This window comes from Capricornis sumatraensis, chromosome 4 (assembly GCF_032405125.1).
Source record: "Capricornis sumatraensis isolate serow.1 chromosome 4, serow.2, whole genome shotgun sequence".
NCBI lineage: Eukaryota > Metazoa > Chordata > Mammalia > Artiodactyla > Bovidae > Capricornis > Capricornis sumatraensis.
In genome coordinates, this window is record NC_091072.1 from 74,004,757 (window position 1) to 74,018,016 (window position 13,260).

Here is a 13,260-nt window from a genome sequence, read left to right on the forward strand (position 1 = left end):
AATGCTACTTTACATATTTTAAGTAGTTGCTCCTATTCTTGGCTTGTTGTTATGAAGTAGTTAAGACATGGTACAAAAGTGGCATAGCTGGGCTTCAGGGACCAGGGGCAGAACAAACACCCAGTGCCCTTACCTGCTAGGACATTACTATAGATAGGCAGAGAGACAGACAGATATGGACAGACTGAAACGCAGATGTGTGGGTGGACTGAGTCATTTAAGTAGAGACGTACAGTTCAAGGAGTTATCTGTAAATCTATTAGTAGTCATGCCATTTTTACCAATTTCTAAGGTACTGACCACTTCGCCATTTTTAATTACAGCAGAGGCAGCAACTATTAAGTTCTGGAACATTAGCATATCACATTAATTTTGGCACTACTGTATGTGCTGGTGGGGAGGAGCAGTGGAATTCTGCATTTCACATTCCCCTGCTTTTACCAATTACATTTCTTTAGTTTAGAATATCTATATAGCAAACAGCTATTCATTCTTCAAAATGGCTCAGACTTTGCCACCTCCACAAATCCTGCCCTCAACAGGGCCTGGTATTCAGGCTCCTTCCTCTGTCAACCCCTCTTCTCTGCTGACTATACCTTATACAAAGGTTTCCTGTGTTTTCATCTGTGTTTCTCTAGCACTGAAACTGTGCTCAACTTGTAAGAGGTCTACAACAGATGCTTGCTTAAACTGAACTGAACTGAATTTATCTTTCTTGGTGTGAGGAAGTGTATTAATAAAGAAATAAAATGGTCCTGGTGTGCCAGTGGCAGCCACCTTGGCAAAAGTCGCTGTATCAGAGAACATATTTGGACAGAGAAAGTTAGTTTTCAGTTAAGTTGACAGAGGTACTTATTGCTGCATTTAGCTCCCAGCATTAAGTCAAAAGAATCCACACTTAGAGCAAAAATCAGGAAGAACAATGGACGTAAGGCTTTAAATATTTTATCCATGGATATCACTTTAAAAACTATCTTTTATATTGTTTTTGCTCCCTTAAGCTGCAGCACAAGTCCCAATAAACAAAGCCTTGCCTGAATTTCTCAAAAAGCAAAAATGAAAATCAAAAAGACCCTATCTTTTATAAACTTCCAGTTATAAAATAAGCCATGGGATGGAGTGTAAAGCATGATGACTATAATTAATAGTACTGTATTGCACGTCTGAAAGATGTTGAGAGAGTAGATCTTAAAAGTCCTCTTAGGGTGAGAGAGGGAGGCTCGAGAGGGAGGAAACATATGTATACGCACGGCTGATTCACAGTGTTATATGGCAGAAGCCAACACAATATTGTAAAGCAATTATCCTCCAATTAAAAATAAAACTTTTTAAAAAGTCCTCTTATAACAAGAAAAAACAATTTTTTTAACTGTGAAAGGTGGCAGATGTTAATGAGACCTACTAGGATCATCACTTCACAACACGTACATATCAAATATCAAATCATTATGCTATATACCTGAAACTAATGTCATATGTCAGTTATACCACAATTTAAAAAATAGAAAACCATCTTTGTTACTTTTTGTTTAAAATTAATACAGATTTTGTTATATGTATATTTTACCACAACAAAAATGGAAGGAATTAATATACATACACATCCCAGAAATAAGCCCACCTCAGTAGCTGGAACAGTTGAAAGTGAAAGTGAAAGTTGCTCAGTCATGTCCAACTCTTTGCGACCCCATGGACTATACAGTCCATGGAATTCTCCAGGCTAGAATACTAGAGTGGGTAGCCGTTCCCTTCTCCAGGGGATCTTCCCAATCCAAGGATTGAACCCATGTCTCCTGCATTGCGGGCGGATTCTTTACCAGCTGAGCCACAAGGGAAGCCTGTAGTTTGGTATATAATTATTCCAATTTCTACCCCTGTGTACTTCATAATATATATAACAGTACTAACATGCATAAATTATGCATCATGTGCTACATACTATCTTGCATTTATTACTTAACAATGTATTTTATACATCTGTCCATATTTGCACAAATAAATCTACCTCGTTTTCCTATGAGACTTCACAGGATCATTAAACTAGTTTTCACTGAATTCTACTATGTGGACCTACTATAACTTATAACTGTATTTATAATGAACAATACTATAACAAACATTTTTGTATATACATTTTTGTGTATACGTGTATGTGCAAATTCCTAGAAGTAGCATTTCTGGGTAAAAGTGTATGAATATTTAAAGTTTAAAAGACAGTGCCAAACTCTTGCACTGCTACTTTTAAGGAAGTAGCTTAATACTACTACTTCCTTAAAAGTAGCAGTAATTTGAAGTAGCTTTATACGGCATTTATATTTTTATACTATTTTAGTGTCTCTAACCAGTCCATTCTGAAGGAGATCAGCCCTGGGATTTCTTTGGAAGGAATGATGCTAAAGCTGAAGCTCCAGTCCTTTGGCCACCTCATGTGAAAGTTGACTCATTGGGAAAGACTCTGATGCTGGGAAGGATTGGGGGCAGGAGAAGGGGACGACAGAGGATGAGATGGCTGGATGGCATCACTGACTCGATGAATGTGAGTCTGAGTGAACTCCGGGAGTTGGTGACGGACAGGGAGGCTTGGCGCGCTGCGATTCACGGGGTTGCAAAGAGTCGGACACGACTGAGCGAATGAAATGAACTGAAGGTTTACTTATTTAGTTGAATCAAGATAGACATATTTTACTGAATCTATGATGCCATGTTATATAAAAGATATTCTCCAGGATTAAAAAAATAAGATATCCTGATTTCACGTATGCTAAAATGTGAAAAGTGCCCTTCTCATATTAGATGAAACCATCGTGTCTTGGAAAACGAATGACTAATTGTGCATATTGAGAAAAAGCTCTTTCTCAACAGAACAACAGCACATCAAATGCTCACACTTATTAATTAAAAATGCTACACTTCCAAAAGTATTGCTGCATGAGACATAAAACATGTGAGAGCAAACTGAGAAAACTAGGGACTTATTCACATTAGTCAACTTTAGAAGGCCCAGGATGTCTGGATAATTAATACAGAGCATGTTCTTCTCTGCCACAGGACCTGTAGCATCAGAACACAGAACATATCAAACCACTCATTTATTTTCTAGCACGATAAGCCCTGGCCCCTACACCTGTGTCAAAAAGGAGATGTCCAGTTACTGTATCAGCAAAGTCTCTCATCGATAAGAACAGGCAGCTCTTGTAACTGGATTTGACTCCTTCAGCCAACATACAATTCATCTTGATCATTTGATAGAGAAATCACTTCCGAAGTTCAGTCCCCAGACGCGGCTGACTTTGGACATCTCTGCCAGGAGCATGGGAAAGTTGGGTTTCATTTTCTAGCACTTTTGTTTGAGCTCAGTAAGGTGCTAGAGCTACTCTTTAAAAGTCCTTTTTTTGTTTTTGTTGTTTTGTTTGAGGTGGCTAACTACTGAAAAGATTAACAGTGATGAAATTGTCACAATGACTTACCACCCAATCACTTTCCATCTCAGAGATTAATTGTGTATTTTCTACACAATTGGGACCACAAAACGTGTGTGTAGAAAATTGCATCCTGCTTTGATGGGCAGGAAAAGGAGGTACTAAGTAAGTACATTTGAAATGTCAGACTCTTTTGCCTAAGCACAAAGAATACAATCAGGTCAGAAAATCTAAACTCTTGAATAAATGTAAGCTCTTTATACCATGTCTGAAACATGAAATACTAAGTTCAATTATGACTGGTTGAGATGTTGTAGGTGTTAATAAGCCTCTACCAAATAAGAGAGGAGTTTCAAGTTACACTCACTGAAATCAATGTCAAGCCCTTTCTGTGTACTTTAATCTGAATGCTTATAATTTTTCCTAAATATACCCTCCATTCTTGTTAATTTTGCATGTGACATGTAAATATAAGCCTTCCTATGAATGGAGTAGCAAAGAGGTGAAGTTCAACTCTGATAAGTTTCTACAACTTCTTTGCTCTATTTCTGCAGCTACTGTTCAGTTCAGTTCATCTTCTTACTCATGGAAGCCAGAATTTGCAGCGTGCACTGAGTTTTTCTGTTATTTAGTTAGGCATTTCCTCTACTTTTAAAAATGTCATTTTCAGCCAAAATTCATGCTTGCAGGCCTCCTCTTTCACGTTCCTCCTCATAACAGCCCTGCAGAACTTTTATTATCTTCAGGGTTTTCAAATCGCCTTTGTTCCCCACTCTACCTCCTCTCTGGCCTCCTCAGTACTCCTCCCCCTGGCTGAAGTCCCAGGGACACAAATATCCAAAACCAACTACTGAACCCTCCTCAATAACCCTGGCACCTAACCAAGAGTCTCCACAGTCTGCTAACCCGTGTATGATTCAGACTACACTTTCTGATACTGGGCTAAATCTGAAAGTCCTGATGGAAAAGATACTTGGGTTTTACTGGCTCAGTGGTAAAGAATCTGCCTGCAATGCAGGAAACACAGGTTTGATCTCTGGGTCGGGAGATCCCCAGGAGAAAGAAACGGCAACCCACTCCAGTATTCTTGCCTGAGAAATCCCCTGGAGAAAAGCCTGGCAGGCACAGGCCAGGGGTCTCAAAAGAACTGCACGTGACTTAGTGACTAAACAACAAAGGTGAAGGTCAGAATTTTACTCTACTGAATGAGCTCACTAAAGACTTTTTTCTCTGTGTAATCACCTTGGACACAGAGTGTAGAGAATCGTCTTTGGGCTTCCTTACTAACTTTTTTGTTAAATGCTGTAAGAACAAGCAAAAAACTTCCCAGCAGGCCTGGGGTGAGTGCTATAGCAGCTAAAAGCCTTCCAGGCTGGTGAGAACTCACTACTGCCGCACCTGAGCCCCAGCCTCTAAAGGCAACACCGGGCGCTGGGGAACCCACCTGGGGGCTTGGCGACAAACAGGAGCCGCTGATTAGCTTTTCCAAATCCAGCCCTACCTCCCTCTGATTCATGCCCTAACGGATACTACTTTTATGCCTTCCTTTCTCCAAAACACATATTTAACTCTTACATGTGTTAGGCCCTGTGCAGCTGGCCCACGCCACGAGAACAAATTACAAATCTGTGTTCCTGCTCTGCTAAAAATTCTTCAGTGGTATTCAAGATTCCTCAAGATTTGCCCGCTGATCATCTTTCCAGCTTCATCGCCTACCTCTTTCTGGGTCCTTGCTTTCTAGGTTTCAGCCATAATGAACTATTTCCAGGTTTACTATCTGATGTTATTTCCCTAACTTTGTCTGCCATGACATGGTTCAGATTCTTAGCCTCAGAGAAAGCCTCTTGTCAATCAGCCCCAGGGTAGGTAGGTACAAAGGAAAATTCTGTGTGGCATGTAACAGAATATTTTTCTGACCGAATACTTTTCACGCCTTCCTTCCTTCCAGTGTGTGAAAATACGTATCTAATAATCGCAGCTCATAAAATAACTGTGCTTTTCCTCATTTCCTCTAAAGCCGTTTTCTTGAGGGTGTGATACACACCCTGTTTTTCAATTCAAGAAAAGGATAAGGTAACCTTGGTTGGTAACAGAGGGGGAAAAAAAATCTGGAGAAAGTAAAATAACATTCCAGTTAGTCTTCTGGCTTAATTCTGCTGGTTCTTAAAACAGTAACTGTGCTACAGAGACTATCCTAGCGCAGAGGACAGTAGACGCATGTGGGACGGGCTTCCTATGCCACACGCCCTGAGGCCTACGATTCACTTCTGCTTGTCAGTGCTGGACGTGGTGTAGCTGGAGTGTGCCCCCACAGCCAGCCACAACACATCGCCTTTTCTTTTACCATGGGTATTTTCTGGGTGAGAAGAAATAAAATTTACGGGTTTCAGGTCAGTTCAGTCACTCAGTCATGTCCAACTCTTTGCAACCCCATGGACTGCCACACACCAGGCTTCCCTGTCCATCACCAATTCCCGGAGCTTGCTCAAACTAATGTCCATCAAATCGGTGATGTCATCCAACCATCTCATCCTCTGTAGACCCCTTCTCCTCCCACCTTCAATCTTTCCCAGCATCAGGGTCTTTTCTAAGGAGTCAGTTCTTTGCATCAGGGGGCCAAAGTATTGGAGTTTTAGCTTCAGCCTCAGTCCTTCCAAAGACTATTCAGGACTGATTTCCTTTAGGACTGAGTGGTTTGGTTTCTGTGCAGCCCAAGGGACTCTCAAGAATCTTCTCCAACACAACAGTTCAAAACCATCACTTCTTCAGCGCTCAGCTTTCTTTATAGTCCAACTCTCACATCCACACATGACTACTGGAAAATCATAGCTTTGACTAGATGGACCTTTGTCAGCAAAGTAATGTCTCTGCTTTTTAATATGCTGTCTAGGTTTGTTATAGCTTTTCTTCCAAGGAGCAAGCGTCTTTTAATTTCATGGCTGCAGTCACCATCTGTAGTGATTTTGGAGCCCCCAAAAATAAAGTCTCTCACTGTTTCCCCATCTATTTACCATGAAGTGATGGGACCGGTTGCCATGATCTTCGTTTTTTGAATGTTGAGTTTTAAGCCAGCTTTTTCACTTGCTTTCACTTTCATCAAGGGGCTCATTAATTCCTCTTTGCTTTTTTATGGGTTTACCAATCTGAAATTTCACTGTTAAGTTTCTGTTCCAACTCCAGGAGTCAAGAGACTAATCAATAGCCCTGAAAAACACAGAAAGACTTGCCTCTTCCAAGAGAGTCTACTGAGCTTTCCTAGTACCATCTCAGGAGACCCCTGCCCTCTGCTTTCTTATTTATTTGTTCACACTGCCTTTGTACTTGCCTGGCTCCCCTGCTGGCCTTGAGGGCAGACATGTTTTATTTGGGGCTATAACCCCAGCAAATAAGAGTACCTACTACATCTGGCATGTAACAGGTACTCAACAAATGGCTGATGAATGAATTAATATAGATCTGCTGGCACCTCAAGAGAAAAAAATAAACATTAGGAGCTCTCAGGATATACAGTTCAAACTACAGTAGGTAACAATTGTTCCAGCAGTAACTTTCAGTTCCCTCTCACCTGATCGGTATCGTTCATCCCTGGCTCCCCCAGATCGACTTCGATGATACTTAGAAGGAGCAGAAGTTGGAGCTGCAGATGGAGCAGGTGTTTGGTTTCTGTGTTCTTTCTGTACTGATGAATCAGTTTCTAAAAAAGGAAGTTTTGAAAATGGTTATAACAATAATAACTAACATTTTCTGAGCACTTTACAGCATTTCCACAACACTCTGAGGTAGGTAATACTACCCATCTACAGTAGTAGTATTCAATACACATACATTAAAAAAAAAATACAAAGGCATCCAGACTAAAACAAAACAAAACAGAACACTATCTTGACAACGGAATTGTCAACAGGTGATGGGAGATATAAGTAGGTGAAAAGGAGAGACTCCACAAACTGGGAGGATGGGGGATACGGTGGGGTGTACATGACCCCCTAATCCTGTACAGTTGCAGAAAACATAGCTTGGGAAGCGTTAGTCTCCCTACCATAAGTTACTCCAAATAAACATGTCATTAAAACAAAACTAGAGTGCTTACTGTGCCAACACAGGTTCAAGTCAAGTCTTACTGGCCCCTCTTCCAAATGAAGGCATCACCGAACTTAACCCTTTCCAGTCCCTGGCCTGTCCCCACATTCTGTCCTCCCAACATTTACTGTTTCACATCAAAAATATGGGGAAGACTGCAATCCTATTCCTGGGCATGTATCTGAAGAAAAACATGATTCAAAAGGATACATGAACCGGTTCATCGCAGCACTGTTTACAATAGCCAAGAAGACATGGAAGCAACCTAATGTCCATCAGAAGAGGAACAGCTAAGGAAGACGTGGTACATAGACACAATGGAATATCACTCAGCCATTAAAAGGAATAAAATCATGCCATTGCCATTTGCAACAACATGGATGGACACAGAGAGTGTCATATTCAAGTCAGAGCAGGAGAAATACCATATGGCATCCCTTATATGTGGAGTCAATAGAGAAACGATAAGAAACAAACTTATTACAAAACAGACTCACAGACTTAGAAAACAAACTTACGGCTACTGGGGGAAAGAATGAGAGCTTGGGATGGTTATGTACACACTGCTACATTCAAAATGGATAACCAACAAGGACCTGCTGTACAGCACATGGAACTCTGCTCGGTGATATGTGCCAGCCTGGATGGGAAGAAGCTTTGGAGGAGAATGGATACATGTATATGTACGGCTAAGGCCCTTCGCTGTCACCTGAAACTACCACAGTATTGTTAATCAACTATACCCCAAATACAAAATAAAAAAATATGAGGGGGGATATGGAGAAGAGAAAATAAGCAGGGAAAATAAGCAGAAGAAAAATACTTTGTTCTGATATTTTGATACCTTTTTTTTTTTCAAATGGTATTAGTTCCCAAGTCATAATTTTTTTAAATTGTAGTAAGAATATTTAACATGAGATGTAATCTTTTAACAAATTAAGTGTATAATATGGTACTGTAAACTATAGGAATGATGTTACAGAGCACCTTCAGAACTTATTCATCTTGTATAGTTAATACCTTTACCCCCTGAGTAGCAATTCCCCGTTTCCCCTACTCCCCAGCCTCTGGCAACCACCATTCTACTCTCTGCCTCTATGAGTTTAACTATTTTGATTCTTTGTTCTTCTGTGATTCACTAAGTTTCATGTCCTCCAGGTTCATCCATGTTGTCATATATTACGAAATTTTCTTATTTTGAGGTGTATTTTAAGTTTCTTCAGTAGCATTTACCTGTGCTCAGAAAGGTACTGGTCATAGCAAACATCCTCTTCCAACAACACAAGAGAAGACTCTACACGTGGACATCACCAGATGATCAACACCAAAATTAAGACTGATTATATGCTTTGCAGCCAAAGATGGAGAAGCTCTATACAGTCAGCAAAAACAAGACCAGGAGCTGACTGTGGCTCAGATCATGAACTCCTTATTGCCAAAGTCAGACTGAAATTGAAGAAAGTAGGGAAAACCGCTAGACCATTCAGGTATGACCTAAATCAAATCCCTTATGATTATACAGTGGAAGTGAGAAATAGATTTAAGGGACTAGATCTGATAGATAGAGTGCCTGATGAACTATGGATGGAGATTCATGACACTGTACAGGAGACAGGGATCGAGACCATCCCCATGGAAAAGAAACGCAAAAAAGCAAAACAGCTGCCTGGGGAGGCCTTACAAATAGCTGTGAAGAGAAGAGAAGTGAAAAGCAAAGGTGAAAAGAAAAGATATAAGCATCTGAATGCAGAGTTCCAGAGAATAACAAGGGGAGATAAGAAAGCCTTCCTCAGTGATCAATGCAAAGAAATAAAGGAAAAAAACAGAATGGGAAAGACTAGAGATCTCTTCAAGAAAATTAGAGATACCAAAGGAACATTTCATGCAAAGATGGGCTTGATAAATGGCAGAAATGGTATGGACCTAACAGAAGCAGAAGATATTAAGAAGAGGTGGCAAGAATACACAGAAAACTGTACAAAAAAGATCTTCACGACCCAGATAATCATGATGGTGTGATCACTCACCTAGAGCCACATACTGGAATGTAAAGTCAAGTGGGCCTTAGAAAGCATCACTAGAACAAAGCTAGAGGAGGTGATGGAATTCCAGTTGAGCTCTTTCAAATCCTGGAGGATGATGCTGTGAAAGTACTGCACTCAATACGCCAGCAAATCTGGAAAACTCAGCCGTGGCCACAGGACTGGAAGAGGTCAGTTTTCATTCCAATCCCAAAGAAAGGCAATGCCAAAGAATGCTCAAACTACCACACAATTGCACTCATCTCACATGCTAGTAAAGTAATGCTCAAAATTCTCCAAGCCAGGTTTCAGCAATACGTGAACCATGAAATTCCAGATGTTCAAACTGGTTTCAGAAAGGGCAGAGGAACCAGAGATCAAATTGCCAACATCCGCTGGATCATGGAAAAAGCAAGAGCGTCCCAGAAAAACATCTATTTCTGCTTTATTGACTATGCCAAATCAAAGCCTTTGACTCTGTGGATCACAATAAACTGTGGAAGATTCTGAAAAAGATGGGAATACCAGACCACCTGACCTGCCTCTTGAGAAACCTATATGCAGGTTAGGAAGCAACAGTTAGAACTGGACATGGAACAACAGACTGGTTCCAAATAGGAAAAGGAGTACGTCAAGGCTGTATATTGTCACCCTGCTTATTTAACTTATATGCAGAGTTATAATGAGAAATGCTCGGCTGGAAGAAGCACAAGCTGGAGTCAAGATTGCTGGAAGAAATATCAATAACCTCAGATATGCAGATGACACCACCCTTATGGCAGAAAGTAAAGAGGAACTAAAGAGCCTCTTGATGAAAGTGAAAGAGGAGAGTGAAAAAGTTGGCTTATAGCTCAACATTCAGAAAACAAAGATCATGACACCTGGTCCCATCACTTCATAGGAAATAAATGGGGAAACAGTGGAAACAGTGTCAGACTTTATTTTGGGGGGCTCCAAAATCGCTGCAGATGGTGACTGCAGCCATGAAATTAAAAGACGCTTACTCCTTGGAAGGAAAGTTATGACCAACCTAGATAGCATACTGAAAAGCAGAGACATGACTTTGCCAACAAAGGTCCGTCTAGTCAAGGCTTTGGTTTTTCCTGTGGTCATGTACGGATGTGAGAGTTGGACTGTGAAGAAAGCTGAGCGACAAAGAATTGATGCTTTTCAACTGTGGTGTTGGAGAAGACTCTTGAGAGTCCCTTGGACTGCAGGGAGATCCAACCAGTCCATTCTAAAGGAGATCAGTCCTGGGTGTTCTTTGGAAGGACTGATGCTAAAGCTGAAACTCCAATACTTTGGCCACCTCATGTGAAGAGCTGACTCATTGGAAAAGACTCATGCTGGGAGGGATTGGGGGCAGGAGGAGAAGGGGACGACAGAGGATGAGATGGCTGGATGGCATCACCGACTCGATGGACAGGAGTCTGGGTGAACTCTGGGAGTTGGTGATAGACAGGGAGGCCTGGTGTGCTGCAATTCATGGGGTCGCAAAGAGTCAGATGCGACTGAAGTGAACTGAACTTAGGAAGGTGTCACCTATCCAGACAACAGCTAAGAATTGGCTATGAAGCCAAAATATAAAAAAGCAGACTGAAAGCACAGTGTTCTGGGGAATGCAAGTATCAGCTCTACAAACCTCAGTAAAGGCTGAGGGGAATCACAGTGCTATAGGAACTGAGACGTGTAATGACAAAGTCATACTGATTTTCAAAACTGGTTTGAGTGCTGGAGAAGCCATATATAAGAACTTTAGTCTACAGTTCCAGCTGAGCTCTGCATTCCATGTGATTGAATCTATCTTGGACCTTTCAGACCTGGTGAAAATCACTTACTGACTCCAGTTGGCACCATGTGGCCCGTAAGAGTCACCCAATGAGCCTTGACCAGATTCCTGATCCACAAAGTCATAATATATAATAAAAAAGGCTTCCTTTATTTTTTCATATACTGCTTTTAAGAAGACAAGAAACAGTATATTTCAGGGTGCTCTCTATATTAAAGTGCTTTTATGGACCTTTAAACATTTATTTTCCTAGTACCAGAGATTTTTATTATAAAAATTACATATTATCTGAGCAGAACAAATTTTAAAACTGAGACTTAAATGTAATGTCCGGGGTTGTAAATCAAGTTTTAATATTTTTAGGTTTTAATTTTTAAATCAATCTAAATCTTCTTGATAATCCACTTCACAGAAGACTTGTACTGATTCTTGATATATTCATACCTTATATTATTTGTTAGTTTTATTTCTCTAGAATAGGGGTCAACAAACCATAGCCCACGTCTGTTTTCATATAAACAGTTTTATCAGAACATAACTACACACATCTTAATATATTGCCTATGTGAAGGCACAGATGAATTACTGTGACAGAGACTTTACTGTCCTCAAAGTCTAAAATATTTACCATCTGGACCTTTATGGAAAAAGTTTCCCAGCTCCAGTCTATAATAATAAATGCTATATTTAAGCATTTGCTTTCTGCTAGGCACTGTGCATTTTGAATTTCACACATTTGATCTTATTTATTCCTCACAACAACCCTACAGAGGAAGAACTATCACTATCAACTTTTCACAGAAAAGAAACAGTGATATGGATTATTTTATCCAAAGTCACAAAGTCAGAGGATGGAAAAGCCAGGATTCAAACCCAAGTCTAACTCCACTGGTTCTCCTAAGAGGAAAGCAATCACAATTAATAACTTAGTATCAGTTCAGTTCAGTTCAGTTGCTCAGTAGTGTCCAACTCTTTGTGACCCTATGAACCGCAGCATGCCAGGCCTCCCTGTCCATCACCAACTCCCAGTGTTTACCCACACTCATATCCATTGAGTTGGTGATGCCATCCAACCATCTCATCCTCTGTCGTCCCCCTCTTCTCCTGCCCTCAATCTTTCCCATCATCAGGGTCTTTTCAAATGAGTCAGCTCTTCGCATCAGGTGGCCAGAATATTGGAGTTTCAGCTTCAACATCAGTCCTTCCAATGAACACCCAGGACTGATCTCCTTTAGGATGGACTGGTTGGATCTCCTTGCAGTTCAAGGGACTCTCAAGAGTCTTTTCCAACACCACAGTTCAAGATCATCAATTCTTTGGCTCTCAGTTTTCTTTACAGTCCAACTCTCATATCCATACATGAACACTGGAAAAACCATAGCCTTGACTACAGACCTTTGTTGACAAAGTAATGTCTCTGCTTTTTAATATGCTATCTAGGTTGGTTATAACTTTCCCTCCGAGGAGTGAGCGTCTTTTAATTTCATTGCTGCAATCACCATCTGCAGTGATTTTGGAGCCCACCAAAATAAAGGCAGCCACTGTTTCCACTGTTTCCCCATAATATAGTATAGGATTTACAGTCAGGAGTTAAGAGAACATATTTTGTCCTTTGTATTTTTTTTTTTTTAAAGCACCTGCCTTCATGTAAAAGAGTCTACAAAAAGTCCCTCCCTCCAAAAGTAAAGTTTTCAGCCATTCACTACAGAAATTACTTAAAACATATTTCAATTAACTTTAGAGAATAAAAAGTAGAAAGGGGCTATTTTTATTTGTATGGTCAGATGATATACATCGGAAGGAAATCAGATTAGCACACATGAGCTACTTTGCCTGTAAACATGTACAGAGAAAATGGTTTGACTTAAACACTGAATTTAAAACATGACCTTCGCATTACTTTTCGGAGGTACAGTGAATATATAACTGAATTACCTGTCACTAATTTCTT

At 40.4% G+C, this 13,260-nt stretch overlaps 1 protein-coding gene across 1 annotated transcript in view; it reads right to left on the reverse strand.

The window, feature by feature from the left end:
* DIP2B (disco interacting protein 2 homolog B) overlaps positions 1-13,260 on the reverse strand; it is a 229,737-nt gene that overhangs the window by 87,777 nt on the left and 128,700 nt on the right. Inside the window, exon 3 of the mRNA XM_068970156.1 lies at positions 6,985-7,113. Coding sequence (XP_068826257.1) covers positions 6,985-7,113 — 129 coding nt within the window. The remainder of the gene's footprint in view (positions 1-6,984; positions 7,114-13,260) is intronic.